The sequence below is a fragment of the Anopheles bellator genome, chromosome 2 (assembly GCF_943735745.2).
Source record: "Anopheles bellator chromosome 2, idAnoBellAS_SP24_06.2, whole genome shotgun sequence".
NCBI classification, from domain to species: domain Eukaryota; kingdom Metazoa; phylum Arthropoda; class Insecta; order Diptera; family Culicidae; genus Anopheles; species Anopheles bellator.
The window spans coordinates 14,951,737-14,977,193 of NC_071286.1; the positions used below are offsets into that span (position 1 = coordinate 14,951,737).

At 48.9% G+C, this 25,457-nt stretch overlaps 3 protein-coding genes across 3 annotated transcripts; 1 reads left to right on the plus strand and 2 right to left on the minus strand.

Annotated features, from left to right (window-relative positions):
• Positions 1 to 299: 299 nt before the first annotated feature.
• LOC131209305 (nucleolin-like) lies at positions 300 to 1,752 on the plus strand. Its single transcript, XM_058202342.1, has 2 exons — positions 300 to 657; positions 723 to 1,752. Exons 1-2 carry the CDS (start codon positions 300 to 302, stop codon positions 1,589 to 1,591), a joined length of 1,227 nt encoding a protein of 408 aa, XP_058058325.1. The 3' UTR covers positions 1,592 to 1,752.
• Positions 1,753 to 3,000: 1,248 nt separating this feature from the next.
• On the minus strand, positions 3,001 to 7,110 carry LOC131209307 (protein Fer3). Its single transcript, XM_058202343.1, has 2 exons — positions 6,993 to 7,110; positions 3,001 to 3,750 (listed from the first exon to the last, which is right to left on the minus strand). The coding sequence occupies exons 1-2, from the start codon at positions 7,108 to 7,110 to the stop codon at positions 3,023 to 3,025; spliced, it is 846 nt and encodes a 281-aa protein (XP_058058326.1). The 3' UTR covers positions 3,001 to 3,022.
• Positions 7,111 to 11,028: 3,918 nt separating this feature from the next.
• LOC131207059 (uncharacterized) lies at positions 11,029 to 20,863 on the minus strand. Its single transcript, XM_058199668.1, has 11 exons — positions 19,143 to 20,863; positions 17,648 to 18,067; positions 17,415 to 17,575; positions 15,934 to 16,056; positions 15,715 to 15,855; positions 15,369 to 15,645; positions 15,186 to 15,290; positions 14,514 to 15,105; positions 14,371 to 14,446; positions 14,194 to 14,306; positions 11,029 to 13,983 (listed from the first exon to the last, which is right to left on the minus strand). The coding sequence occupies exons 1-11, from the start codon at positions 20,861 to 20,863 to the stop codon at positions 13,408 to 13,410; spliced, it is 4,305 nt and encodes a 1,434-aa protein (XP_058055651.1). The 3' UTR covers positions 11,029 to 13,407.
• Positions 20,864 to 25,457: the final 4,594 nt, after the last annotated feature.

Genomic DNA, 25,457 nt, shown 5'->3' on the forward strand with positions numbered 1-25,457 from the left:
TCTGACAGCTGTCGTCAAAGGCATCAGTGAAGCTAAGTTTGCTTCACAAAGCAGAAAAAGTTACAGCTTACTAGTGCGAAACGATTTCGGAAAACAAATAGAAACCCCTACCCGTTGTCCTAGCGTCGCGCGTGGCCGCTTAAACAGTGCCAGTGTAGCCTGTGTGCAGGTTTTGATAGCCCACAAAACGAACAACCGTGTGCGGACGGTGTTTTTTGGGTGCGCTTGCTACGAAGCCGTGCTTCGTGGACTTGTTGATCGCGGCTTGCTGTGATGTGTTCCGAATGAGATTTCCTGTGATGAATGATCCGTCGATGGCGCACCTTCCGCGGCCTACCGAGAATGATCAGCTGTTTGACGAGCTGCTCGACAATATCGTTTACGTCGGCAACCTACCGAAGGAGACGATGCTGACCGATTTGATCGAGCTGTTTAAGTTTGCCGGTCGTATCGAGCGCGTAGCCTGGTACGGCGAGCACCGGACCGACATCAACACAAAGGTGGCGTTCATCCGATTTCGAAGTGCGCGCCACGCCACGGAAGCGGCCAAATGGGACCGGGTGCGCTACAAAGACTCGATACTGATTGTGATGCAGATTTTCAAGGACCAGTGGTTCGATATGAGCGTATCGATCATTGTGCGAAACATTCGTGATGGTTGGTAACTGCTGCGGCCGGTTTCTTCCTGTGCCGACTCAACTCATTATTTCTTTCACCTGCAGACACCAGCGACTGGCAGCTGTATGAAGCGTTCCGTAGGTTTGGCAAAATCTATGGCGTACTAATACCGACGCACGGTACCGCTTACGTGGGGCTCTACTACGAAGAGGAAACACAGCGTGCGCTCGAGATGGACAACAACATGTTCAACGGAAACCGGATGCGCGTAGCTATGCTACGGCGCAATCTGCCCCTGCAACAGATTGACATTTTCGACGTGACGCGTAACGAGGTCCGCCTGTTGCGTGATATGCTGCTCGAGGTGGACGAAAAGCTGGAACAGTACTACTCCGCTTACGACGAGGCGTTCAACTATTCGTCCAAAGACTATCGCCGCTGGAGGCGGAAGCGACGTCGCGCGACCCCACTAATGAGCCAATCGAGCGACTCATCGTCGGAGAGTAGCGTTTCCTCGGTGTCGGCGGTCTCGAACCGCAGCGGCGCGGACGCTCGGCGCGCACAGTCCAGTTCGAACGAGGAAAATCGCTGCCTGGGCATCTTCGGCATGAGTCCGGAAACGACGGAGAACACGCTGATGAAGTTGTTCTCGCGCTACGGTCAGGTGAAGGACATCAAGCTCATCTACGACGGCAAGACGAATGTGTCGCGCGGCTACTCGTTCATCTACTTCAAGCACGCGGGCGATGCCAAGCGTGCGCAGCGCAAGCTCAACGGTACCATGCTGGACGGGCGCAAGGTACGCGTGGACTTTAGCCGTAGTAAACCGCACGAAGCTCGGGCGGACCGTCGGAAACGATCACCTGCTCCGGTCGCATCGACCAGTACCGTTCACGATCGTTGTTGCAATCACCGTGACCGCAAGAGGCGCAAAAAGCAATATCTCTGCTACTCTTCGTCGGATTCGGAATAGGGGTCGGTGGGTTTCGGTACCAGAGGCTCGCGGTGATTAGCACCGCGATTTCGCAACTCGGATTTCGATTTCCCGTCGACCGGACCGCCGTATCCGCACGGAACAAACGCGCATGCGAACCCGCGCCGAAAGAGTGTCGACATCTACCATCCCGTGTTTTTTTATCATTCGATTTTGTCATGTTTGCCTCATTTGTTCTTTTCTAATTTTAGGAGTGTAAACGCCTTCCCGAACACCACGAACGGTGTTGGTAAGGGGAAGATGAAAAATTCCGTAACTTTTTATGATTAACCATTTCTGTTTCCGATTGCCTATTCTTGTGGAAAACGTCGGAAATCGTTCGAGTTTACCAACCAACACAAGCAACCCCACCCCAATCGGTGACAACTATCAAAAAGGAAGAAGGCACACGCACAGCGCACGGCGCACAGTCTGAATCAGTTTCCACATAAGGTCTCTTTATTTCGATGCTTGCCATTGTGTTTGAATTATCCGTTCTTCTCCCGTGCGTTTCCCGCGTGCCGGCTCGGACAGACAGAGAGAGAGAGAGGGAAAGCAAAAGCGTAGGTAGAATGGTGACAAGAATCTCGCATGTCCGCGTCTATGCTTTTGCAGGGCGTTAATGATGATGGCACAGTATTCTGTTGATAGCGTAGCGCGGAAAAACGGGGCGAGGTATAGGAACTTTATCACGAGCAAACCAGTGGCTTAAACGGATGGCCAAGGAGCTTGAGCGAAAGTTTTAAAGCAATGGAATTAAAGAAAGCGCACAGCAAGTACAAGACCAAATTCGTTATTCGGTATGAGACTGTTTAAATGTAAAAAACAACACATCGAGTAACTGTGCGCTGATCGCGATCGATCGCGACCACGTACAAACGAGTGATGTACTGTAGATCGAGGTAGTGGAGATCAAAACTAGATTTTTAAGGGCTAAACCCGAAGTCAAGTTGCAGAGAAAGAAGGAAACCAGATGTGAGGAATTCTTATATATATTGTTATGTACATTGCGATTGTTGAAGAAGGCTTCCTGACTCGTGAGAACCGGCCGGCCTGTAGTATCGAATGCCTGGAGACAAGTATTGAAAGTACCTCACAGGGACGGATGGAAATTGAACAATCAACATCGTAAACTAGGAATGAGAGAAGAAGGTAGTTTACGTTAAAAGGCGCGCAAGTGAAGATTGGACAGGGACAGTCTAACAATCGAATCCATTATAGGCCACGTACGTTTCATATATCGATGTGTTCGTGTATGTGCATGTGTGCGTGTCTGTGCGTGAATCGTTGTGCCTATCTTGTCTACCCTGGCGCTTGACTCGCGCCCAACGTCCGTCCCTCAACATCCCTTGCCAACACTCCAACATCAACAGAATGTTTTATCAAACAGTTTCTCAATTCTTCCGGTCAACCGTTTTTTCAAGTCCATCTTCAACCAGCATGATGCGCCACCGCGGACGCACCGTACGCAGAGACCAGATAGTCACTGCCGTTGGTGGCCGAGGAAGTTGAAGAAGCGGCAGCAGCGGCAACAGCGGCCGCCGCCACGGCTGCCCTCTGTAACGACGGATGGTGCAGATGGTGTACTCCGGACGATGAAGATCCCGTCGTTGGCGGAGGTGGTGGTGGCGGTGCCACGACCGATGGATGGTGGCCGTGGTGGTGCTGCTGCTGCACTGCTGCCGCTGCCGACGTTGTCGACGATTGATGATGGATATGCGCATGATGATGATGATGGTGGGGCTGGTGATGCTGATGATGGTGCTGTTGCTGCTGCTGGTGGTGATGGTGATGGTGTTGGTGAGCGGAAGAGTTTCCCGTTAGGGTCGGGTAGAGTTCCGGTGAGCGTCCATCGTGGGTCGGTGTACCGGTCAGAAGCTCCGACATGAAGCCGATGTAGGTTATCGCCAAGCGTAGTGTTTCGATGCGCGATAAACGTTTTTCGTACGCGAACGTTGGCACCTTGCGGCGTAGTTTGTCGAACGCTTCGTTTAGGTTAAACATCCGACGGCGTTCGCGTATGTTCGCCGCACGTCGCTGAGCCATCGAAGCGACTCTGCGCCGTGTCTTTTTCGTCGAGCTCGACGAGCCCGAGTGGGCGCCACGTGGAGATAGCCGTTGGCTCACGAAGCTCCCAACTTGCTGCCTTGGCCAGATGGCTGTGAAGATATACACCAATAGGAAAAGAGAGAGAAAAAACACATCGGTGAGAGAAAGAAAATCGCATCCGAAACGTTTGAATCCGCCACCAGCATCGATGTCTACAGCAATCTGCTACCAATATTCGATTCCAACAATCGTCAAAATCTATCAGCAAGCACCGGGGCTGCCGCATCACGGCACAGCTCTTCCACGGCCTACGCGTTTCAATTGCCCAACATTCAATATGCCGCCGCCGCACTACGAGTCAAGGGACGTGTCTTTTCTCAAAAAGTACCAGACGAGTTTGAAATGTAAGCATGAATGTAGATGAAATGTTCGTATATCTGATTAAAACACTATCTCTACATGATGGAGGGAACACAAGTGATCGGGTCGCGTTTTTCTTCTGCCATTTCGTCATTCCGCAACACGCCAGAAAATGGTGGCATGAACATTGCTCTCAGCGACTCGTTACAAATCTGTTTCACTCCTCATCCATCAAACCTCGAGCCAAGTGTCAACGAACGTTGAATCTAATTTGTCTACAACCAATCCTGGTGGCCCAACGCTCAACAAGGAGCATCCTGTCCACAGTTCCTCCTATCGTTGTTCTACCGAATCCGAACGAATATCAATGTCCCAACGAGCTACAGAACTCAGGTTGGTATCGAAATAATGATAGTCTTTGTTCATTCCATGCAGTGTTTGGGTGCGACTAATATGAACTACTTGGCGAAAGTGGTTTTACTACTTTACTGAACTTTCAGGTTTTTGGCACAAATTGAGCTTACCCGGTAATGAGAAAAGTTCAATTGTCTACACAACATATTTGCTAAGGTAAGTGTAGTATCTTTTATCGTCCGAAATTTCGAAACCTTTTCAGCTGGCCTAGATTTTACTAACACAGCAGGCTTTAAACCTCAGTACTAATATTGAAAAGCACAGTTTTTTTGTATTTTGCCAAGCAGCGTGGCCAACCACGCCACTGCACCGATGGGCGGTGTTATGAAAACACATACGTTTTTCATTAGTAACCGTTAGTAACCACCAGAAACGCTGCACTTCAGTAGCTTTTAATGGACAAATGTTCAATCGGCAATCTGTTAACAGTGTCCAATGAACCGTAAGTCGTGTATGAAATGCACAAATCACTTTACTCTTCACATAATAATATAATACTTTCTCAAAAGATGTTTTGCCTAATCAAAACTACACGGCCAATTACTATGTCAAGCGATGTTGACAAACCTAAACTGTATTTTGATCATGAATAAATAGTAACTTATGATAACTTATGAGTAACTAATAAATAGTATTATCGGAATAACATTGGCTTAGTTATTGGAACAAATAAGTCTAGACACATCGAATAGTAAAGGTAGGTATTTTGCCACAAGAACACATTATTTGGCTTCAGCGAGTGCTTATTAATTCAAATATGGCGGACATTTACTATCATACATTATTTTTTCAGTGCCAACGCTACCAGGACTATTTCCTTGCATCGTTTGCTTACACACAGTCTTTTACTAGGGACGCCAGCCGACTGGGTCCAGGGTCGAGCTGGTCCTACAATTACAATTCTCAGGTGACCAAATTGTTTTAATGAATTGAGCTATTTCTGTTATATTACATGGGATTTCCCAATTACTTCAAGATTCGTGAACACGTGCCTGTTGGATTGGTGCATTATCCAGTTACGGGGTAAAAGTTTAACTAATTTCATTTCATTTTGTGTCATCAAGTTTTTGGTTGGCTTTCGACCCACAAAGGTCACTAAATAGCCAGTTTTATGCCAAAAATGAATCCCTAGACCGTTATGGCAATGTCATTTACTGTTAATATTGAGAAAAGTTTAACTGCCCTAGCAACTCTAGCTGAGTCATGCCAATAACTCATCCAGAGGTCCTGGTCCAGAGTACCATTGCCTAGAGCAACTGAGGTTTCAATGCATGCCGATGGCAAAATACCATTCTTGATTCAAAGTACTTAGTACACGGAAAGTTGTACACACTCTACTGAACGGTTTGTTGAAAAGGGTTTGTGGTAGAGATATTCACTATGGGTTTATCAGTTCGTTTTGGTCTTGCTTTCTTATGCCCACCAGCTTTAATATAATGAACACGCCCTTCATTATCATAACTCTTGATAGCTGACTGCTACCCACCTTTAGGGAACATGTTTTGCAATATAACTACTAGTTTTCCACTAAAACTCCTACTTGCGACCATTTAACATTCTTTATCGGTTAGTTTAGAATATATTAAACTTTCCGTCGTCTTACATGTTGCGAAACAAAAAAATAGTCACATGGATTCGTCATCGCGCGATCCTCATAATTAATATTGTATTTTGAATATCAAAATGTACAAAAAATCACGTTATTACTCACTAATCTACTGTAGGGCCTGCAACACCAAGCAAAATATGCGAATTATTTGTGGAAAATGAAAACATAATATTAACTTTGGTTCACTTCGCTCATAATCATAAAGGCCTCCAAAGAGCCACCAGTACAAGAAATTAAATTAAAATGCTCGTCATTTTGCTTCTGGAACCTTAAACTAACATTCAAAACTCTAAAAGAGTTTGTTTCGTTAGCCCCTGCAGATCTTGGCATTGCTTATTTCCATTTTTACACTCAAACGCACCAACATCCATTCCCTTGGATAGATAAAAACCTAACAAGATCACGCTCCAGTCATGCCTGAGATCGTCATGAACTGTAATCATTTATAAGGTTTGAAAAAAATTATCATAGTTCCATTAGCTTGAAAGTACACAAATTAATAGACATTTGTAACATCACACCAACGTCAAAGTTCTTAGCTAGTTAGCGTGGCGACGTGTTCTTTCAAGTAACATTTCTGTACTGTTCATATTTCAACATATTATTTTGATATTTTGATAACAACTCACAATATGGCAACTAACGACTATTATCGTCACAGGTGGCCAAAAATTCACGTTCTCTTAGCAGTGTTCTCACATATCATTCGTATTAGCCCGTCTGTAGGCCCTTGTCTTAGCATGTCCTGTATGAAACATACTAAATGATCGTAAATAGCATTTCAAGCCACTCGGCAACGCATTTTTAATTCTAAATAATATACAATCAAACGATCGTTCCATTTCTTTAGTGGTTCACGAAAGTTGGTACAAGCTTAAAATCACCGCATTTTCAAAACGCACCCAATCATTGGTGAAATTTTAAACAACTACACATTTCACTGATTGCTGCCACTGGCATCAAACTTACACAAATCTGCACACGGGAATCCGGCCATCAGCTCGGGATAGTGGACCATCGGCGAAGGATTCTCTTGACCCCAGATGGGCGTGAACGGAGCGACGTCCGGTGGGAACGGTGGCTCCATTGTGGAATCCGTTGGGCGACCAGGTGTCCTTTCGCTATCCGGCGGGAGGTCGTCAAAAGGAATTCCTCTACTTTGGCCACCGTTTGGTTTCTTATTTCGATCAACTTTGAATCGATTTTCACTTCTACATCATCCTTTAACTATGTTTCTGGCGATTTTTCCGTGCGTTTTCACCAATTTCACTCTGGCTGCTAAAGTTTCGCTGGAAACCGCAGCCGCTCGGGTTGCGTGTTCCGATGAGACCACCCTTTTTGGTGTAGCAGGTAATATCCTTTCAGCACTTTGCCGTCTCAGATGCCGCCGGAAGCCGCGGTGGAAGAACCGCTCCGTACGAGTGATGCTGTCCGACTGAACCTGCCAGCCTCTGTGCCAAATTCAATATGCCACGACGAAGGCGGAAACGATCCCCGGGCCCGGAGCCGGGAGGTTGCATTATTTTTAATATCCTTGCATCTGTGCGCTGTCGCATCCTTTCCGGTGGCCGGGCTCGGCGAACCCAGTGCCGTCCGGGCCGGGAAAACCTTCGGCGCCATTGGTAGCAGCTTGCGCGAATGGCACTTCCCACTTCCACCCTACGAAGCACCGGCAATCCTGAGCGAATATCCTGAGTGGCGGGGATGGAACCTGGATGAAATATGATGGCTCACCGAGGGCACCGCTCGCTCGTTTGCTGGGCAAAGGAAACGCGAGGAAATGGTCGAAGAAAGCCAAGAATTCTACTCCAAAAATGTGCCCGAAAACTCGGTAAGTAAGAATTTTGTGCTTTTTCTGTTTGCTCCGCAGCATAGGGCAATATAGGAGGTTCTAATGGACGCGATGATGGTGTTTTTCTTGGTTGAAAAATATATAAAGTTTGTGCGGGGCCATTGGCCACAGTGTTCTTCTGTTCGATATTGGTTTTTACAAAGCTCCTTTTATGCAAACGGCCCCATAAAGTGAACGGTAATAAACACGATGGGAACTTTTCCGATATTTTCCCCAAAGTGCTGCGAAGGTGAACAAAAGGTGAGTTAAACTGACGGTTCGAAACCACATTTACAAATTATCGATTGAGTTAACATTCCACGAATAAAATCATACTTAAGCAAGACATGGAAACAAGATATAGATTGTTTTAATCATGCTTATTAGTGGACCTTTGTCCTGAGAAAGAAAGTCTCAGTAAATTTAGTATCAAAAGGTGCGCTAAATAGCTGTTCTGAAGTGAGGAAGTTTTGGGAACCTTATTCTTACCCAATGCAAATCTTATCATCCAGCCTGGTATCAGCTTGCGCCTCCATTGGATAGCGATTCAACAAGCGCACGGCAGCCAAAACGAGTCCTTGAGTCCTTTCCCCGAGTCCTTGCTCCGGCCGACTCCGCCCATCGCCGGGTAACAGATTTCGGCAACCAATGGCGAAAAACATGTTGCCACAGTCAGCAGGATTCGCGTATGGTGGTATGCGTCGTAGAATGTCCTGTAACGGCTGCGTACTTCGTTGCAGTCGCAGTTGGCGTCCTGTTTTTCAGCAGAGAGAAAATCGATGGCCGAACCCGAAATTGGACTACCGAACCAGCATTAGACGGCGATTGATTGGATTGAAAATTTAATCCAATTCTAGGTGTTGGTAGTCTGGTAATTTGTCCTAATGCTTTAACCGTTATCACTAAGTACCTAAGTACTGATGGCGCTCCGTAATTCGATGTTTTATGTCTCTTAAATGGGTCCTTTATGAAACAGTTCCTCGGAAAATGAATGGAGTCTTTTTACGAGAAGGGTCATTAGCTTACATTTGAGGCTCATTTGGGAAGGTGCTTAGGCTTAGAAAGGTCATTTGTGAGTTGTTTCAGCAGAAAAGAATGGCATTTTCTTCTGATTTTCCTACATTTCATATAATTTAAATTTTGATTGATGCCCGAGAGCAAGGAATTTCAGTTCAGTTGGACAAATTCTTAAAACAAATCACTTTTACCATTTCTCTCGTTTCGCTAGGTGAAGTACAGTCGAGTAAAAATCCAACGATGTTGGTATTTGAATCAGAATAATTATCTATAATCTCTTCTCCACAATGAACCAATGTTTACATCAAACAACTTCACTTGCACATCACAATACGAATTAGAGGCAGGTAATTCGTGCCTCTGCCAATTGTGGTCAAAGCCTCTCCCTCGGGGCCAATTGGTTTCTCCTTGTTAAAAATTTAAATCGCTCCTTTAAAATTAAAGGGGAGGAACTGAAAACAGAAGGCAAACGCGCGTCCATTTAGCACCCTCGTCACACGTAGGAAATGCCGGAGTCTCTGGCAAGCAAAAATCGACCGGATTGACCGTAGCTCTCGTTGTCGGTCGATCACGTTGCCTGTCATTACACCCTTACGACCCCGAGGAAGCAGCACGAAACGCACACCGAAATTCCCCTCCGGGATGTTTTTACCGCAGCAATTAGACACAGATTTGTCATCGGAATGACACTTTATTAATATCTACGCTCACCCTTCCACCGTTCCACCGCTCGCGACACGGAAGGGCAGGCCAGGGTGTGATGTTCCGGCGCTGTCGAAAGCGGGATAAGCTGTACTCGTTTGTCCTCTTCTCTAGAGCCTGCTGCTCCCTCGGCAGGGTGTCGAGTAGCTTGGCCAACAAACAAACAGCTTCCTTCGAGACGACGCACGGCTCGCCCTCTCGAAAGTCACCAAAAGTTAATCCTACGGTCCAGTCGGTTCTGTTGGGTTCGCGTGTTGGTCCACACCTGACAGTGATCCTTTAATATCCTGTACAAGGGACGGCTTTTCCGGCCCGCGCTTGCTGTGGAACGGTTCCGGCTTGACGAGGCGTTGAATTGAATCATATTATTTTAATAAAAACGCTCTGCCATCATAAGTCATATTTAATTTTCGCCTGTGGCCCCCGGGGCAATAGGACTAATTTGCGATGCTTGTTTCACGCCTCGTTTTCGTGTCGGGAATTGCATCAGATGTTGCAACGCATGGCTCCGTTCGGTCGGTTTTGCCTACTGTCGGCGGTGGGAGCCTGGCACACATGTGCCCTGGCGTTAGTAAGGTCAGGTGAGGTTTTTCACAGCACATTTAGCGCACTGTGCTTTAGTGATTTGGGTCACGTTATCGAGGATTCAAAAGGCGCCGAAACAGGTTGATTTAATCGGAATCCCGTACCGACATTACTAGAATCAGGATCAATAAGAAGCATTTTCTAAGATATTCTCTTTGTGTTAAGTGGTGCAACAATGGATTTCAACTTCAATAACGTAAAATTTAACGTAACGTAACTTTTTTGGTAATGTTTTTAAAAGTTTTAATCAATACCTCCATTTGCTACATCAGGACATTATACATAATACATAATCATAATAAACGTCATGTTTTTATGCTATAGAGAGACACGTAGAGACAGGAACTTTTTTGCCTGTGGTGGCCCTTAAGAAATGAACACAATAAGAGAAAATGCTCAATCTACTGTCTGCTCTCAGGGTTGATTTTCTTTCATAATTTTAGAACACAAGAGTTATGAAGAATTATTATTATTTTGCAAATTTTATTTATAAAGCATGGGGTCGCCCACCATCCAGTGCACCTGTAGTAAAATATATACGACGAAAATCCTTTCAAGGTTCGTTCACTCGAAATGCTTTCAAACAACCTCCACTGCGAGTATACCGCAGTAGGAACCGCACAAGAGGATCCTGGTGCGGTACCGAAGCAATCCGCAGACTGATCTAGATGAAAACCATGAACCACAAGAAACCAAACCGTAATCGTGTGCACATTTCCCATTAGTTCTCCGGAATTCTTTGCGAGTTCGTGTTTGCCATGATGGCGTGGCGTTACGTTTCCCAGAGCATGTTTTTCTTTCTCAACCAACCGCACGTCGCCCGGGTGTGGAAAACACATTTAAACAAACTCGTGCTTACTCTTTGTCGTCATCCAGCTCTTTAATTCATCAATTTTTTTGTTTTCATTCCGTTAATGTGTACGTTACGAAACTATATTCTGCCGCAGTCCAGTACATATTTCAAGCTACATCAACGCATGCCTTTGCAACAAACTATTCGCCTGTCCCTCCTCCCGATGTTTTTTAACAACTAGGCTTACGCTAAATATACACGGCACAGAAGATTCCTCTGTCGGCTTTTGCATGTGTATGTGTACGATGTTTCCAGTGTAGTTTCTGGAAGAGTTGTTCTCGAACTCTTGTGGTGTAGTTACGCACTAATATATAATCATAACTTTTTGCACACTCTGCCACGCGCTCTGCTTGCGCTCGTTTTTGTATTACATGCTGTGTTTAAATTCATACGTTTGTGTACTTACTTGCTTGCTTCTGCTACGCTAGGCTCGCGCCCTATGGCTTCCAGTCGCTACGTTTGGGAAAAAAATATTTCGACTGAAACTAGCGGCTGCGTGCCGAACTAAGACGAACCTTTACGCACGGTCCCCGCTCAATCAGGCGGAGGAGAGGTCAATCAACGATAAGCATAACTTTTTCTGCTACCATTTCTCTTATCATTGCCCTCTGGTGCAGGTGAAAGGGTAGTACAGCAAGGGCCTCTCGATGACACGTGCTCCCTAACCTGTTGTTGTCTGTGTAATTCTGTTTGAAAACGAAACAAAAAATACGTTTTTCCTAAACAAGCTAAAGCGTATCGAAATTTTTAGAAAAACAAATAAAACAAACCCTCCCGCTGTTTCCTGTCTCCGTTTGATGTGTTATACACACAAAGAATACGTACAATGAACGAAATATTGCTATCTTTACAAAGGACCAGCGGGCTCAATCAAACGTATCGAAATGATGGCGAATGGGGACTCTTACAGATCAAACTAGTAAAATAATATGTATGGTTTTAACGAAGCACGTTCACGGGGAGCTATGGTTGGTTTATCTTGGTGGAGCGGTTCAGAGCAACAACAAAGGGTGGTCCAATTGTTCAGATTGTTGCGACAACTTCCCTCATCTCTGGAGATCACTGAACAATTTAAACTCGGAAAGCGAAGAACACTACGGAGATATGCTGGGTAATTTATGACATCTTGCCAACCGTAACTTAAAACTACGAATCTGCTTTGGAGAGCCTATGGTGCGTCTCCGATGGTTGGTAATCAAATGCAGGAAGCAGCTACCAACACAGAGTGGCCAATAGAATGAACAAGTGTTAGTGTTGGTCTACTGAAAAATACAAATTCTGCATACGATGCATAAAATAAGCGCGCACGAATAGGTGGGGGAAAAAGGAAAAGGAAACATAAATGCACTACATGTTACAGGTCCCCTAGTTTAATAACTCAACGGGCTCGGCTGGGGCTAGCTACACATTTTTTTAACGCTCGACCTATCGACGACAGTACGCACGGCTAATCAAACTTTCCAACCGACAACTAAAAGTTATAGTTTACACAGCAACCTTAACCTGGAGCGTGACAACTTATCGCATAAGACAAACCTATAAACCGCCAAAGGGTTCCTACGTTAAGTAGAAAGAAAGAAGAAAACACTCTCCAAATAGCATCCAGCGCACTCTGGGCACGCGTGTGAAGAACAAAGTGCCCTGTGCTTGTGCTCACCAAAACACATACGGTTCTCTGCGCGTAGTACGACAGGCACAACGTGGTTCGATTCTTGTCGTGGTAAGTCGTGTTTTTGGTTCACCTCGTGCAAAAGGAGCCATCGTGCGCTCTTCTCTAAAAATAAACTGGTAAACATATCATATTTTTTCGTAAACGCATTAAATTTGTCATTTTTTATGAACGACGTTTAGACGTAAGTGTAGGCCGATTGTTGCTGGCGGGGATCGATGGGTGAGTGGCTTCCAATTAAAACGTTAAACATCTTCACCTCGCGCTCGTGTGTGTGTCTATTTATAGTGAGATAATGGCAAATTGGTACCGAGCCCCTATGGTACAATAGGCAATGGATCGGGTTTCAATTTGTCCGCAACGTGGCGACTTCCATGCACCGCAACACACCGCAAAAGTCCGTTAGGTAAAGCTATCTTTTGGATTATGGCTTCTGTTTTTTTTCGATTTTTTTTTCTTTCTCTCCCAGTTTTCCTATTGCCAGTCCCTGTTCAGGTCAGCATTGCTGTGCCTCTAATCATTTTGACGCCGGATATTTTTGAAACTAATGGGGTTAGAGACTAATCAAAGTAACCGAATTCCATAAAAAAAACAAATCTCTCATGCAGGAGCGAAAAAGAACCATAACCTAAGCGTTGCGTTTTCACCCAATCCTTTCTATGTCTCCGTCAAATGTAACAAAGCAAATTAATCGCTCGTAAGGGCAACGGACGAAAGCTGCCGATGTCTAGAGCCTGCCGCTGCCGGGCACGGATCCGATACTACGATTCGGGGCTCGGGGACGATCGTACCACTCCGGGTCGTTCGGATCGTCCTCTTCAACGAACAGTGACTCCCCCGTGTCCGTTTCTTCGTCGTCCAGCGGATCGTCATCGTCAAGCATCGGTTTCTCCGTCGGTGGCACGATTTCGTAGCGTTGCGATGCGTCGCGACTGTTCAGCAGGCGCTCCATGATGCGCTGGTTTTCGGTGCGCTTGGCCAGCATCAGGTCTTCGTCGTCGAAATCGTCAAGGTCGGTTTCGACGGCCGACATCGTGGTCGAGGTGCAGGAAGCGTTCGAGCTGAACGGATTTTGGCTGCCCAACCCGAGGCTAGCCGGGGCCAAATCGATGCTGGATTTCAGCACGAGCAGCACATTGTTGTTCGGATGGCGTGGTCGGCGCAGTGGCAGACCATCGCGCCCCGTCAGCTTGCCGATACACTCCTCGACCAGTGCGATGTGATCGCTCGGCATCGATTTTAGCATTTCATCGTAGATATCGTCCGTCAACGGGAACTGCAGCGATTCGTACGGTGACACGAGCTGAGGGGACAAAGTGCGACCACAGTAAAGAGATAAAGCGTCATTATTTCCCCAATTCGCAACGCAAACAGCACGAAATCAACTGATAGCATAAAGTAATCAACTGATTTTTACCTCCACTTGCAACTAAAGTTATCATGCTTTAATGTAATTTATGAAAATAACATAATTCAGCTTCGTGACAATCAACGAATTCTTCTACAATATTACCTCACGCGTGTCTGGCGGGGTGTTGCCACCTCCGGTGTGGGCTTGCTGTTGCTCCTCGCGCTTCGAAGACACCGTTCTACGCCGTTCCTTTTTGCTGAGACTGTTGTTGAAAGCTACGAAGAAAGGATGTTTGGCGTTAGCACGGCTGAGGAATATGTTAGACATTTCTGTACTTACCGTTGATAACGTTTGCCTCAGAGAGAACTTGCCCATCCTGAGGCGTAAGGGGTGTTGACGGGCATGTCGGCGACGACTGAAAAATATAGAAAATAATAAACATTAGAGCTTGGTTTGATACTTTCCGTGCCGTGGCAACGTACATCGTGCTCCACCATCGGAGTCGGTGGTGCCGGGGACGTGGGATCGGGAGTGTTGGGGCCACTTTGGGAGCCAGCTCGGCTCTCCGTGCGCCGATTGGCACGCGGCCGACTCCACGGGAATTTGAGGAACGTTTGGAACTTTTTGCGCTCCTCTTGTAGCGCTCGGTCGTGCTTCAAGTGGATGGCCTCCTCGGAAATGTCCTCCTCGTCCTGTGCCGGCATCACGATCAGCTGCTGCTGCTGACTTTCGACGCAGCTCGGTCCCGCTAGCGACGTGTCGCCGTAATCTTCCTTCTTGACGACGAAAGGTAGCATCATGGAGGACGACGCACCGGCGGCACCCGTCGGCTTCGTACCGTTTGGTGGCTGTTGATGAGTTGGCTCAACTTTAACCGGTTTGATGTCCACCAGCAGCTCGTCGCCACTGGTCAACGTCGCACCGCCGGTTTCGCTAGCCGTCACGGTGGTCGTTGACGAGGGTGACACCGAACCCCGAGGGTGGGCCCTCGGCGGTGAACCGATCTGCATCGCTGTTCCCTCAGCTTCGATCTGTTCGGTCGCTGCATCTTCCTCATCTTGCACGATGCGCCATCTGCAATGCAAAGCCAACCATTCAAGAATTCAATCAAAACACTGCCACCTATGCCTCCTCCCGTCGTCCGCGATGCGTACTTTGGTATCGCTATGTCCTTGTACTGCGGCAACGACACCCTGCTAGTGGCCGCCATGCTGTGCGGAATAACAATATTGTCGATGTCGTACGAAGTGCGATTCCGCCTGGAAGTGAGACAACGAAGCGAAACGTTAGGCAAACGCGCGCCGTGGACCGCCGTGCGGTGAGTCGTGTCACGTTACCTTTCGTTACGATGATGATTTGGTGTTGGCGATGAGTTCTTGCTACGGCTGGTACTGGCGGCCCCATCCGGGAGCTGTCCCTCGGTGCACTCTAAGCAGTGGGACGATTTTCGCGATTTGCTCGATCGCTGTTTGTTGTTTTGGTGACCATTCGGGCCACCGCTGGCACCGTTGCCGGACCGTGAGCCACAGTCGCCCGTTGCGTGGTGGTGGCAGCACGACGACTTGCGGCTATTCGGTTGTATCACATCCCGCCGGGACTTGGATTTCTTCGATCCTGTGCAGATGGGATGGGTGTGCAGGTTGGGTGGGGTGTGCTTTGTGGGTCAGTTACCGGGACACTTACTATTGTTGCCATCGGGCAAGGAGGAGCGTTCGTTGTTCTTGTACTTGTTGCTGCTCACGTGCTTCCGTTTCCCATCCGAACCGATGTAGCGTTTGCCGTGCGACGACAGTTCGCCCTCGTCGCCGGAAGAAAGGAACGGTGCTGCGTTGCGAGCGTGCTCACCCGGTGACCGCCAGCGGTGCTGCTGTCCGCCCGAAGATTTGTACGAAGACGAGGTGCCCCCCGTCGCCGACGAGGTGCCGGCAGCAGAAGCTTTGGTCGAAGCGGTCGTGCCGCGTATCATACGGTTCTGCATCTCCGGTAGCCGCATGATCGCTTCCAGGTGTATCGAATGTGAAATTTCTATAAAGAAAACGACGAAGTATTGTTTAATAAAAACGCATCATTTGTGGTCCGGTCCAAACGACATGACACAGCCCCGATATTCATCATTTCATTATCGATCTCGAACGTATGGGTTCGCCCTTCCAACGGGAAGGCAGTATAATTACACGGTGCACAGCAGCAGCACACAGTGTTAAAGCTGTGTGTCCTTGCATGTCTCGTGACAGCCCCAAGCCCCCAAACCCGCCGCGCCCCGTTTTCATCCATCCAAAGCAGTGCCATGATAAACGAGAGCGGAACCTCGGCTCATTGCCAATTCCGGAAACAAACCCAAACGCGGCCGAGCCTTTGTTTGGATCCGGTGTGGGGTGGGCGACAAGTGCTTCGGCGAGCGGTGCTATCTGGGACCTGGCTGCCTGGCTGGCTGGCTGACTGCCGCTCGAAGGACTCTTCTGGTGGGGGTGGTTCTGCGCATGTGCGCGCTTCCACAAACGTGCATTTTCATTACGGAAGGAACGTGGCACTGAGAGGGCCGAGGGCCGGCCAAACGACAGCGAAAGCGAGACGAAAAACGAGGAACACAGTCCGTCGTGACGTGGTGAAGGCAATGAACATTTTTGCGCGGGAAAAATAGTTCACATCGCAGCAGGCCCGCGAAGGAGCCAACCCCCCTTCGATTCGCTATGTAAGTAGTGCGTGGCTCGTCGCACGGCCGAAGTGTGTGCTCACTTGCTCTCTCGCCTACTCTTCTGTTGCATGAGGGTTTGCTGGGTGTTTGGTTGCACGAGAGCGCGACCATTTTCACGGGTGAGCGATCGCAGCAGCACCAACATACACACGCGCTGTTGGCGCAATGCAATACACCTACAAAACAACATGTTTGTTCGCCAGATGGGCGCATTACGACAAAAGCGGGACGCGAGTAAGTGGACAAACACTTGCCGCGTTGCACACATGTGTGATTTAGGTCCAACTCCGCCCGGCGATGATTAAGCGTTTGGCGATTGAGCGTTCTCACTCTCTGAGGAGGCCTCAAAAGCAAGCCGTGACGTAGGGATTATCAAACCCACACAATCAGGGTCATTGGTAGGTCTTCTGTTTATGGGGCCGCTCTACTACAGGAGATCAATTGAATCACTTCGCGAGACGTGCGCGTAGAAGGGATTTGTGTTTGTTAATAGCCCCACAGTTGTCCACTCTTCATGAGGCGAGAGAAAACCTATTACAACCTCTGGATTGTTGATTAATTCCTCGACCTCACTCACGCAGCGACCGCCAATGGAACCATGTCCACTTCCAATACAATATCTATGGGGAGGCATATCGAAACAGAGTTCCATATTGTCCGACACGCAGCATGGTGTTAATCTGCTTACCTCCGGGGAAACTTAGCACAGGATGGTACGAGGAGTCAAGCAAGGCCACCCGTTCGGCGAATGGCATCGTGGTGGGCGGATCGCGTGGTGCAGTCGGATCAGGTCGTCCCGTACAGAGGGCACACGGTTGTAGTGGCCACTGACAACCGCACTTGATGTTGCTGTAACGAGAGGGAAAGTGAGCCATTGCGTCCGTGATGCAACCGAAATCTCGAGAGGAATGTTTTCTTTACCTTGGCCGTGCCGCTCGCTTCGAGATAATGTGCAGATTCGGTGTCTGCATCAGTTTCCGTTTGCGGAACTTTGAGCGGTTGTAGGGCCGGGTGCGTGAACAGCTCGGGATGGCTTCCTCCTCGTCCGTCGCACCGAGCTCGCTGTTCAGTGGTTTGCTACTGCCGGGAAGCAGACCACGGTAGCCGTTTATCGATTGCGGCTGCTGGGCACCACCGTCATCACCACCGATGCCGCTGCTGTCTTGGCCCATGGCAAACTCTTCCAGCGTGACGGGGCCCTTGTTGAAGCGAATTTTCATCAACCACTCATTGTGCTGCCGAATGCGGTACTCCAGATCAGCGACACGGGCCACAAGCCAGGTCCAACGGCTTGCCACGGCTGCGCGATCTTTCGACCATTTCCATAAAGCACGTTTCCGGCTTGATAAGAAAGAAGGTAAGCTGAAGTTAGTAAAAAATTGACCAAAACAACGTGATGGACCTAAAAACATTTTCCACTTTAAGTAGTGACTAGGAGTGTATATCGATGAGCGATGTCTACATTTGAGGGAGATGTACGATTTATTAAATCAAACAACTCATAAATAGAGGGCGGTAGTCGATTGGAACAAGCGATTGTTGTTTTCGCCCGCGCGCCTTGAAAGAGAGGAAAAACCTCTCTGCCTGTGGCTTTTCCCGGTGTGAGCGTAAGAGTGAAAGCGGCCATGCCATTTCAAGGGCACCCACACAACAATTCGGTTCGAAACGGATCTGGAATGTACAGTGGGCTCCCGGGTGTGCTGAAAAGAGAGAGAGAGCCTCAAACGCCCTCGACGAAAAGATGGTTATCACGTTACAATAAACGCAATCAAATTTCAGCTCAATCCGTGTTGATACGTCCGAATGCGTTGTGGGCAACTTAAAACGGAGAGGATATCGGTACGATCGTTTACTCAGTTCCAATTCGATCTTAGAGGTGCAAGAGGTAATCCTTTCTGGCTTCTGATGTGGCATGTCCATTCTGTTCATCACGAACATCAATTATCTCCAACAACCGCGGAGCGCTTATTATTTTACGTGTTCCGTGAGCGAGAGACACAACTGCTTGGTTCGTGGTGAGAGCCATATTTTGTTTGAAAACAGTCACGAAGAAGTGTCGTCATCGACAAAAGAGAGGGCAATTTTAATCACAAAACAACACTCCGCTGCTCTCAGGCGATGTTTTTGCTAAGAGTTCTCGTCTCAGCAAAACTCCCTAGCAGATGCTCGATGGATACATTCCACAAACGGAATCACACCTGTTCGTCATGGAATGGATTTACATTTCGCAAGCGATACAAGAGTCTTTAAAAAATCCGTTGCTTGCCGGAACTCGATGCTCGGTAGTAATTTCAGTCATCCTTATCAAGATGGAAATTGCATGCCAACGATACTGCGTCAGCGATGCCTTAGTATCAGGGTTGGGGATGGTTAATAAAAAAACTCAAAACGGTCGGGCATCAGGTGATATACTTACATCGGAAGTGTCTGCTGTGACATGTTGCTGTATGGTACCGATTCGTCGGCCGAGTCACCACCGGAACTGCTGAGCGTTGCATCGGAGTCGAGGGTCATCTGCACCTGGCGTAAGCCGGCGTGCAGCAGGCCCGCCGTCTGCTCCATTTCCAGGGCCGAACCCTTCTCAAACAGTGGAATCGTGTTGGAAATGTTCGCGTAACTCGGTGGACGTTCTCCGACCCCGGCACCGGCTCCGACCGCAGTTCCGCGGCCAACCATCTCCCCGGAGGCGTTGTTTACGCCGTGAAAGTAGCGAGTGTGGAGCACGCGCTTGCTTTGCGCTGAGCAGATCGTGCTCGAGATTCCCTCCAGCCGCTTGGTGAACGTTTTGAGCGCATTGGCCGAGATTGGTTTCAGTTTTTCCGGCTGCTGCTCCACCAGCGGCGGTGGCGCCTGGTACGGTATGATCTCGGGCCACTGCTGCTGACCACCGTCACCACCACCGGTTGCCGTGGCATGGCTCGACGTGGTAGGGCCAGCAGCCGCACTGTGCAGCTGACCTTTCGCGTATTCCTTTTCTCGCTTCTTCCAGTAGCGCTGGGCGTACTCGAACGTTCCGGCCACTTCCTCGCTGATGTGCTGGCCCATGTACCGAGCGCACAGTTTGCTCAGCCGGCGGATGAGAAAATCGCACTTACGCTGCATCTGCGTCTGTCGCTTAATGATGTCCGCCCGCAGCTCGAGCCGCTCACGATCCTTGTTCGGCGAGGCAGCGGATTGGCCACTGCCGTCGGGACCGTCGCACAGGTTCGCTACATCGACGTCGCTGAACAGCAGAAGACCGCTCGTGTCGAAGCTCTTCAGCACCTGCAGCAAGTCGATGTCGGCCGTTGACAGATCGTGGATCATTTGGTCCATTTCGGCGTTTTCCTTGAGGTAGTCCTTCTGCAGCCCGCCTGTCTCGCTACCGGTGGTGGTCCCGATCGATGACTGGGACAGCTCCTGTGCCGGAACGTTCATTATTTCCTGCTGCAGTTGCTGTGGCTGCTGGTCCGACACCGGTAGCTGCAAAATATTCGTCGGTATGCTGGTGCTGGTGGTGGTGGTGATGTTAGTTGTCGTCGGCACACCACCAGTTGTAGTCGCAGCATTAGTCACCGTGCAGTTTCCCAAGCCCGGCATGCCACCACCGACCCCGATAGTGGCATCCTGGTGGAGCTGCTCCAGTGCTAACTCGATCAGATCGCGGCTAGTTTCGGGAAGGATCTTCAGCGCTTGGTGTTCACCATTGTTGGTGCTGTTGTTATTCTGTATGTCATCAACCGTGGTGCTCACGAGACTGGGTCCGGTGATGGGCTGCTCATTACTGGTGGTGGCCGTTTCCTGCGCTTCTGTAAAGGAGGAGGTCGCTTGGGTCTCGAGGGAGGTGACAATGGCGTGATGTTCTACGGGTCCAAGACCACCACCACCACCATCGAGCGCTGCCAGTTGCGGTTGTTGGTCCGAGGACTGTGTGGTCCGTTCCTCTTCGTAGGCAACGGCAGCATCCGACGAAGCGATGGTGGTATCGATGGTGGTGGTCGTTGTGGTGCTGCTGCTCGTCCGGGGCGAGGCGCCCGATGCCGCCGAGGAGGACAGTTTGCTTTGGCTCAATGGCTCCGTAAGAGCGGGGGCCATCTCTTCCACTGCATCGGATCGGAGAGTCTTCGTTGGCACCGACGTTGCGACCGCTAGGCCCATTCACCGGTACGCACCGCTGGACCAGCAAACAAACCGCGGATTGTGAAGGTGGTCAACGGTAAACGGGTTTCCACGGGATTTGAGCAGTCTATTTGCAACAGTTGAAGTGTGCTCTGTCCTTCAGCGGATCGACAACGAATTCTGGTGGTCGAAAGAAAAGGAGAAAATAATAAGTTATTGATTGTTTCCGTTCATAATATACAATTATTTCGAGTAATAACATTTAATTCAACAGGCAATGATGCGAAGGAAAACGTGTTGAACGTGAGCATTGATCGGAATGACAGGATCAAACATGTTAACATGTTAAACATCAATATAGCGCAATCCGTCAGTGGTGTGAGACCAGCATCGTGGGGCGACGAAGAGACAAAGCAAGCGGCGCTCGCGTAAGCGCAAAAACGCACTCACACCAGCAAATGCGAAGCTCCCGGCCATGTGAGAAACCCGCTCAAGTGGCGGTTCACCGGCATTCGCGTAGTACGAACACACGCACACTGTCGCACGCCGTACCATGAAGAGGCAGACGAACCTCTCTCTCTCCGTGCCGTGGATTGATGCTTTGCCCCGGAGATGCTTATGCTTCTACCCTACGCCTCACAACTAACCGGACCGAATGCCCCTGGGGAAGTAGCATTGGCATTTCGCATCGTGCCCGTGCAATCCGCAGCGAATTAGCAGGAAAAAGGGGTAATGATAGCCTCAACGCACAAAGCTGCTAATACGCATCTTTGCATCCGATTTCATCATCCGTAACAAACATTAGCGAACCGAACACATACATCCACCACAGAAGTAGGCACAAGAAGTGAGTAGAACGTATCAATGAGTGTTCTCGTCCGCCCACCGGTTTCAAAACTGGCCTCACTCGATGTACGAATCGAAACAATCAGAATGGGTCACCACCACAGCGGCGCCAAGAATTGGGTACCGATTATTTGCTCATAAATGCCGCGAACTGGAGCCAACCTCCTTGCTATTGTTCATCGCGTCTCTGTAACCGTCGTCGTGGTAACCAACACAGCCGCCCGTCTGTTCTAATCGGTTCTCTCACTGCCTCGTGACAAACGAAGCGCTTACGCACCGTGCTTGCGCTGCCGATGCCACATATGCTAGGGTACGTTGCATTTTTTTTATCTTGCCGTTCTTTTTGATACGAGAACAGCCGGGATAAGGAATCGGTTACCGAAGGCGTTCGTTTTGGAGGCAGTCTACTGCTCGAACGCTCGTAGCCGGATAAGGTAGTGATTATTGCATGTTCTGCTCGCAGTTGTTTCTGGCACTGGGGCCCAATAATACCGATCGCATGGATAGGACCATCTCGTTATATAACGCAAGCACGTTGCACGACAGCACCAACTCTCGATAATGCTTACGAAGGGGTAGCTCATAGAAGCTCCACCGTTCTTTACAAAGCATAGAAACGAAGGCTCAAAACCAGAATACATCAAGACAATGAGAAAAAAAATGACGAAACCGTTCCACAGCTTCTTAGCACGGTACAGGATATACGAATATACATAGATGACGAAATCAACCTTGAGATTGCTGTGGTCATGAGCAAACGTAACACAATGAAACCTGGACAGCCTCCTTTCTTCCTTGAGTAAAACATTGCGTCGCTCGTTGGGAATAAGAATCGATGCATCTTGCGGACCGCATAGCTGGGATAATCGCTCAACTAACTATACTGTAGTGCGTGCGGTCGGCCACGGCAAGTGCGTAGCTAATAGAGCTAGGAAAGACGCAAAATCTACTTCGAAGTAATGACGCAGTACGATGAACAGTCAATACTGGAAGCTGGATGCTGCATGCTGAATGTGGTTATGGTTTAAGGCAAAAAAATGGCATAACAAAACAAAGCATGCATTGCGACATTTATGGGACGAATGCACAAGAAGCATCATTTGAATCGAAACTTTACAATGCTTCTGCAAATCCCCCGTGCCGTTCTTGGCTGTATCATCCTCACGCATACTGTCCCACGGAGATTCACCGAGCTCACAATCTTCACCAACACACACAGCGAGCAAAGTGAGCCTTGGTGAGTTTCACCAACACCACCATACGCATGCTCGCTTCCGTCCAAACAAACAGCGCGGCGCGCGGCATTTTCTGTCGGTTGTGGAGTATTGTTTGTTTTTAGCTGCTGTCGAATTTGATCGCTTACTTCGATTAGCACAGGGCCTATTAATGTTGCATCCAGTCGGGTGCGTTCAGAGACGATGGTTTGGAATAGAAATGTACTATTTATATCGTACTACTTACATTGATGTTTCGCACCACACGACCGATCCACACACGCTGACGCACGCACCGTGCCGAACGTCTTTCGAAGCAAAAGAAGCACGCGCTTGGGGTGTGTGATTTTCTCCGGAATCCAGGCGCTAGTTTGTACAACTCTCGGACACTTCCGGTGTGGCTCGGTTCGCCACACAACAAAGAACTGCGTCGACGACAGGCGCCAGCACACTACTCACAAGCAGCCTCGGAAGGCAGTGGAAACGCGGCCACTTTAAAAGCGCATCAACCAACGCGGATCACCACGTTCAAAAGCAAGCACTTGGGCGGTGTGATTATGAAACAACGCGAGGTGAGTCGTTTTATGGTATTGGTGCGCTGACCGGGCCCGTCTTTATCATTTCTCACTGTGTCTCACTTTCACAGTATCTCACACTCGTTCACGCTCAGCTCACCAGGGGGTCAACGCGCGTTCGCTTCTCACCGTCGTCTCACGTGCGAGCGATACTCGCTTCGGAACACCAAGCGGGAGGCGCTATCGCGCGGTGCACTGGTTTTTTGGCGGAACGACCGACAAGAATTAATGCTAATTGCTTCTCCACTGCGTAAGTCAGGGTACGCACACCAACAAGCTGTGGCTCGAAAAAAAGCGACACGACATGCGATGCTTACGCCGCACGACACACAACACAATCCGGGACACGGTTACCTTCTTCGGTCGGAGAGCGATGCTTAATTGTGACGACACATACGCGCTGCAACGTGACCAGCAACGGAAACACCCACCGCAAACAGTGACTCTTTTATCCTGGTTTGCCGGATGGCGACGGACGAGCCCGCCTGGATTCTCACTTTAATTTTGGCTCGCTAATCCGCGGCCACAGTGGCGGCAGCCTTCGTTGTAACTACTGGTGGCCAGTAAGCAATAGACATTCGCCACACTATCTGATGGTGCACACTAAAATGGTGGAGGGTTCCACATACAAACACACGCGCGGTCGGCACACTACAAGCCAGCAATCGATTGGGGTTTTTTCTCACTCTCGCCTACCTTAGAAAACATTCATCTCACTTCTTCACTGCTCAACCACTTTTCTCTCTCTCTCTCGCTCTCTTTCTGTCTCCTTTCCTCCTTCCTTCACACCCCTTTCACCCCGCCAGACACGTTGTTCACCGACACCTTTTTTCTTCGTCGTTTTGTACGACGGCTGCTTTTGCGCTTCGTCGCTCGACCGTAGGCCGCGGCGGCGGCGGCGGTGTGCTGTGTCGCACCGAGCGGCGCCCTTCGCGCTGCTCACTCTCTTTCTCACTTTTCACTTCATCCAAAATCCCATTCCTACCACTCACACATTCACTCTCGCCGCTTCTACCGCCGTCGTACCGAGCGTACATACATACGCACGCTCGCTCGCTCACTGCTGCTGCCGTCTCGCTCTAGCGCAAGTCGCTATAGCGCCCGATGAAAACGGAAAAAAGATGGCTTCACTTTTGCTCCACTGCGCTTCTGCTGCGAATTGTCGTTTCCGAAACCGACCCCTTGCTCGCGACGACTATCGCACCACATTGAACGGCGTTCGAAACGAAATTTCACTCCGCACCATCGCACGCAATTTGGCAAACCCGTTTGCAAACCGGGAAATAAAACCGTTTTTTTCCAGTGTCGGAACACAACCGTGGAAACGCGGAACTCAACGTCGACGAAAAAGCGCTGCGCCCGTCGGAAGTTCGTTCTAGAAGTACCGCGGTCTGTGCGCGGCGACTGCTTTGCTGCTGGCGCTGTGCGGGTTCGCTGGTTCGCTTCCACCGCTTCACTTCACACGCTCGATTTGCTCGATTCGTGCGGATGGCACGCACACACCGCCAATGGTTGCTTCGCTGATCTCAGCTCGACCGTTCATCGACGAAGGGCGAGTCGGCGTTCCTCGATTGCGCGTTTGCGAAATACGATTTCGAACCTGGGAAGCGACGCGTCTCGATGACGTGTTGATCGAAGCGACGCGTCCAGCAATTTCATTTCCAAAATTTGATTTGGTTTAAAAATTTTGTGGCCAATCGCTTCATAATCCTGGAAAGATACAAACAGAGAGGTTTTCATATGAGCATAGTTTTTCAAAGCATTATCCAACAACTAGTTTTGCACTGAAAAGAGGGTGCGTGGGATATAATAGAAAGGGAACAAACTTTTAACTGCAAAATTAATACAATAATGTAAAATAAACAACTTTTCAACTGGTTTAAATGGAAAGCTAAAGAACCATTTGAGAAAATCAACCGAAGAGACAGACGAACGAGAAAAACAATAGCAGGCCGAACAAACCGAACCGAACAATTTATTAGTGCGGAAATATTCATA

Coding starts and splice junctions, on each gene's coding strand:
- LOC131209305 (XM_058202342.1), top strand. CDS start 300: ATGAATGATCCGTCGATGGCGCACCTTCCGCGGCCTACCGAGAATGAT. Junction 658..722: donor TGTGCGAAACATTCGTGATG/GTTGGTAACTGC, acceptor TTTCACCTGCAG/ACACCAGCGACTGGCAGCTG.
- LOC131209307 (XM_058202343.1), bottom strand. CDS start 7,110: ATGGAGCCACCGTTCCCACCGGACGTCGCTCCGTTCACGCCCATCTGG. Junction 3,751..6,992: donor ATTCCCGTGTGCAGATTTGT/GTAAGTTTGATG, acceptor ATATCTTCACAG/CCATCTGGCCAAGGCAGCAA.
- LOC131207059 (XM_058199668.1), bottom strand. CDS start 20,863: ATGGGCCTAGCGGTCGCAACGTCGGTGCCAACGAAGACTCTCCGATCC. Junction 17,576..17,647: donor AAGCGAGCGGCACGGCCAAG/GTAAAGAAAACA, acceptor CTCTCGTTACAG/CAACATCAAGTGCGGTTGTC. Junction 15,646..15,714: donor CTTGCCCGATGGCAACAATA/GTAAGTGTCCCG, acceptor CCATCTGCACAG/GATCGAAGAAATCCAAGTCC.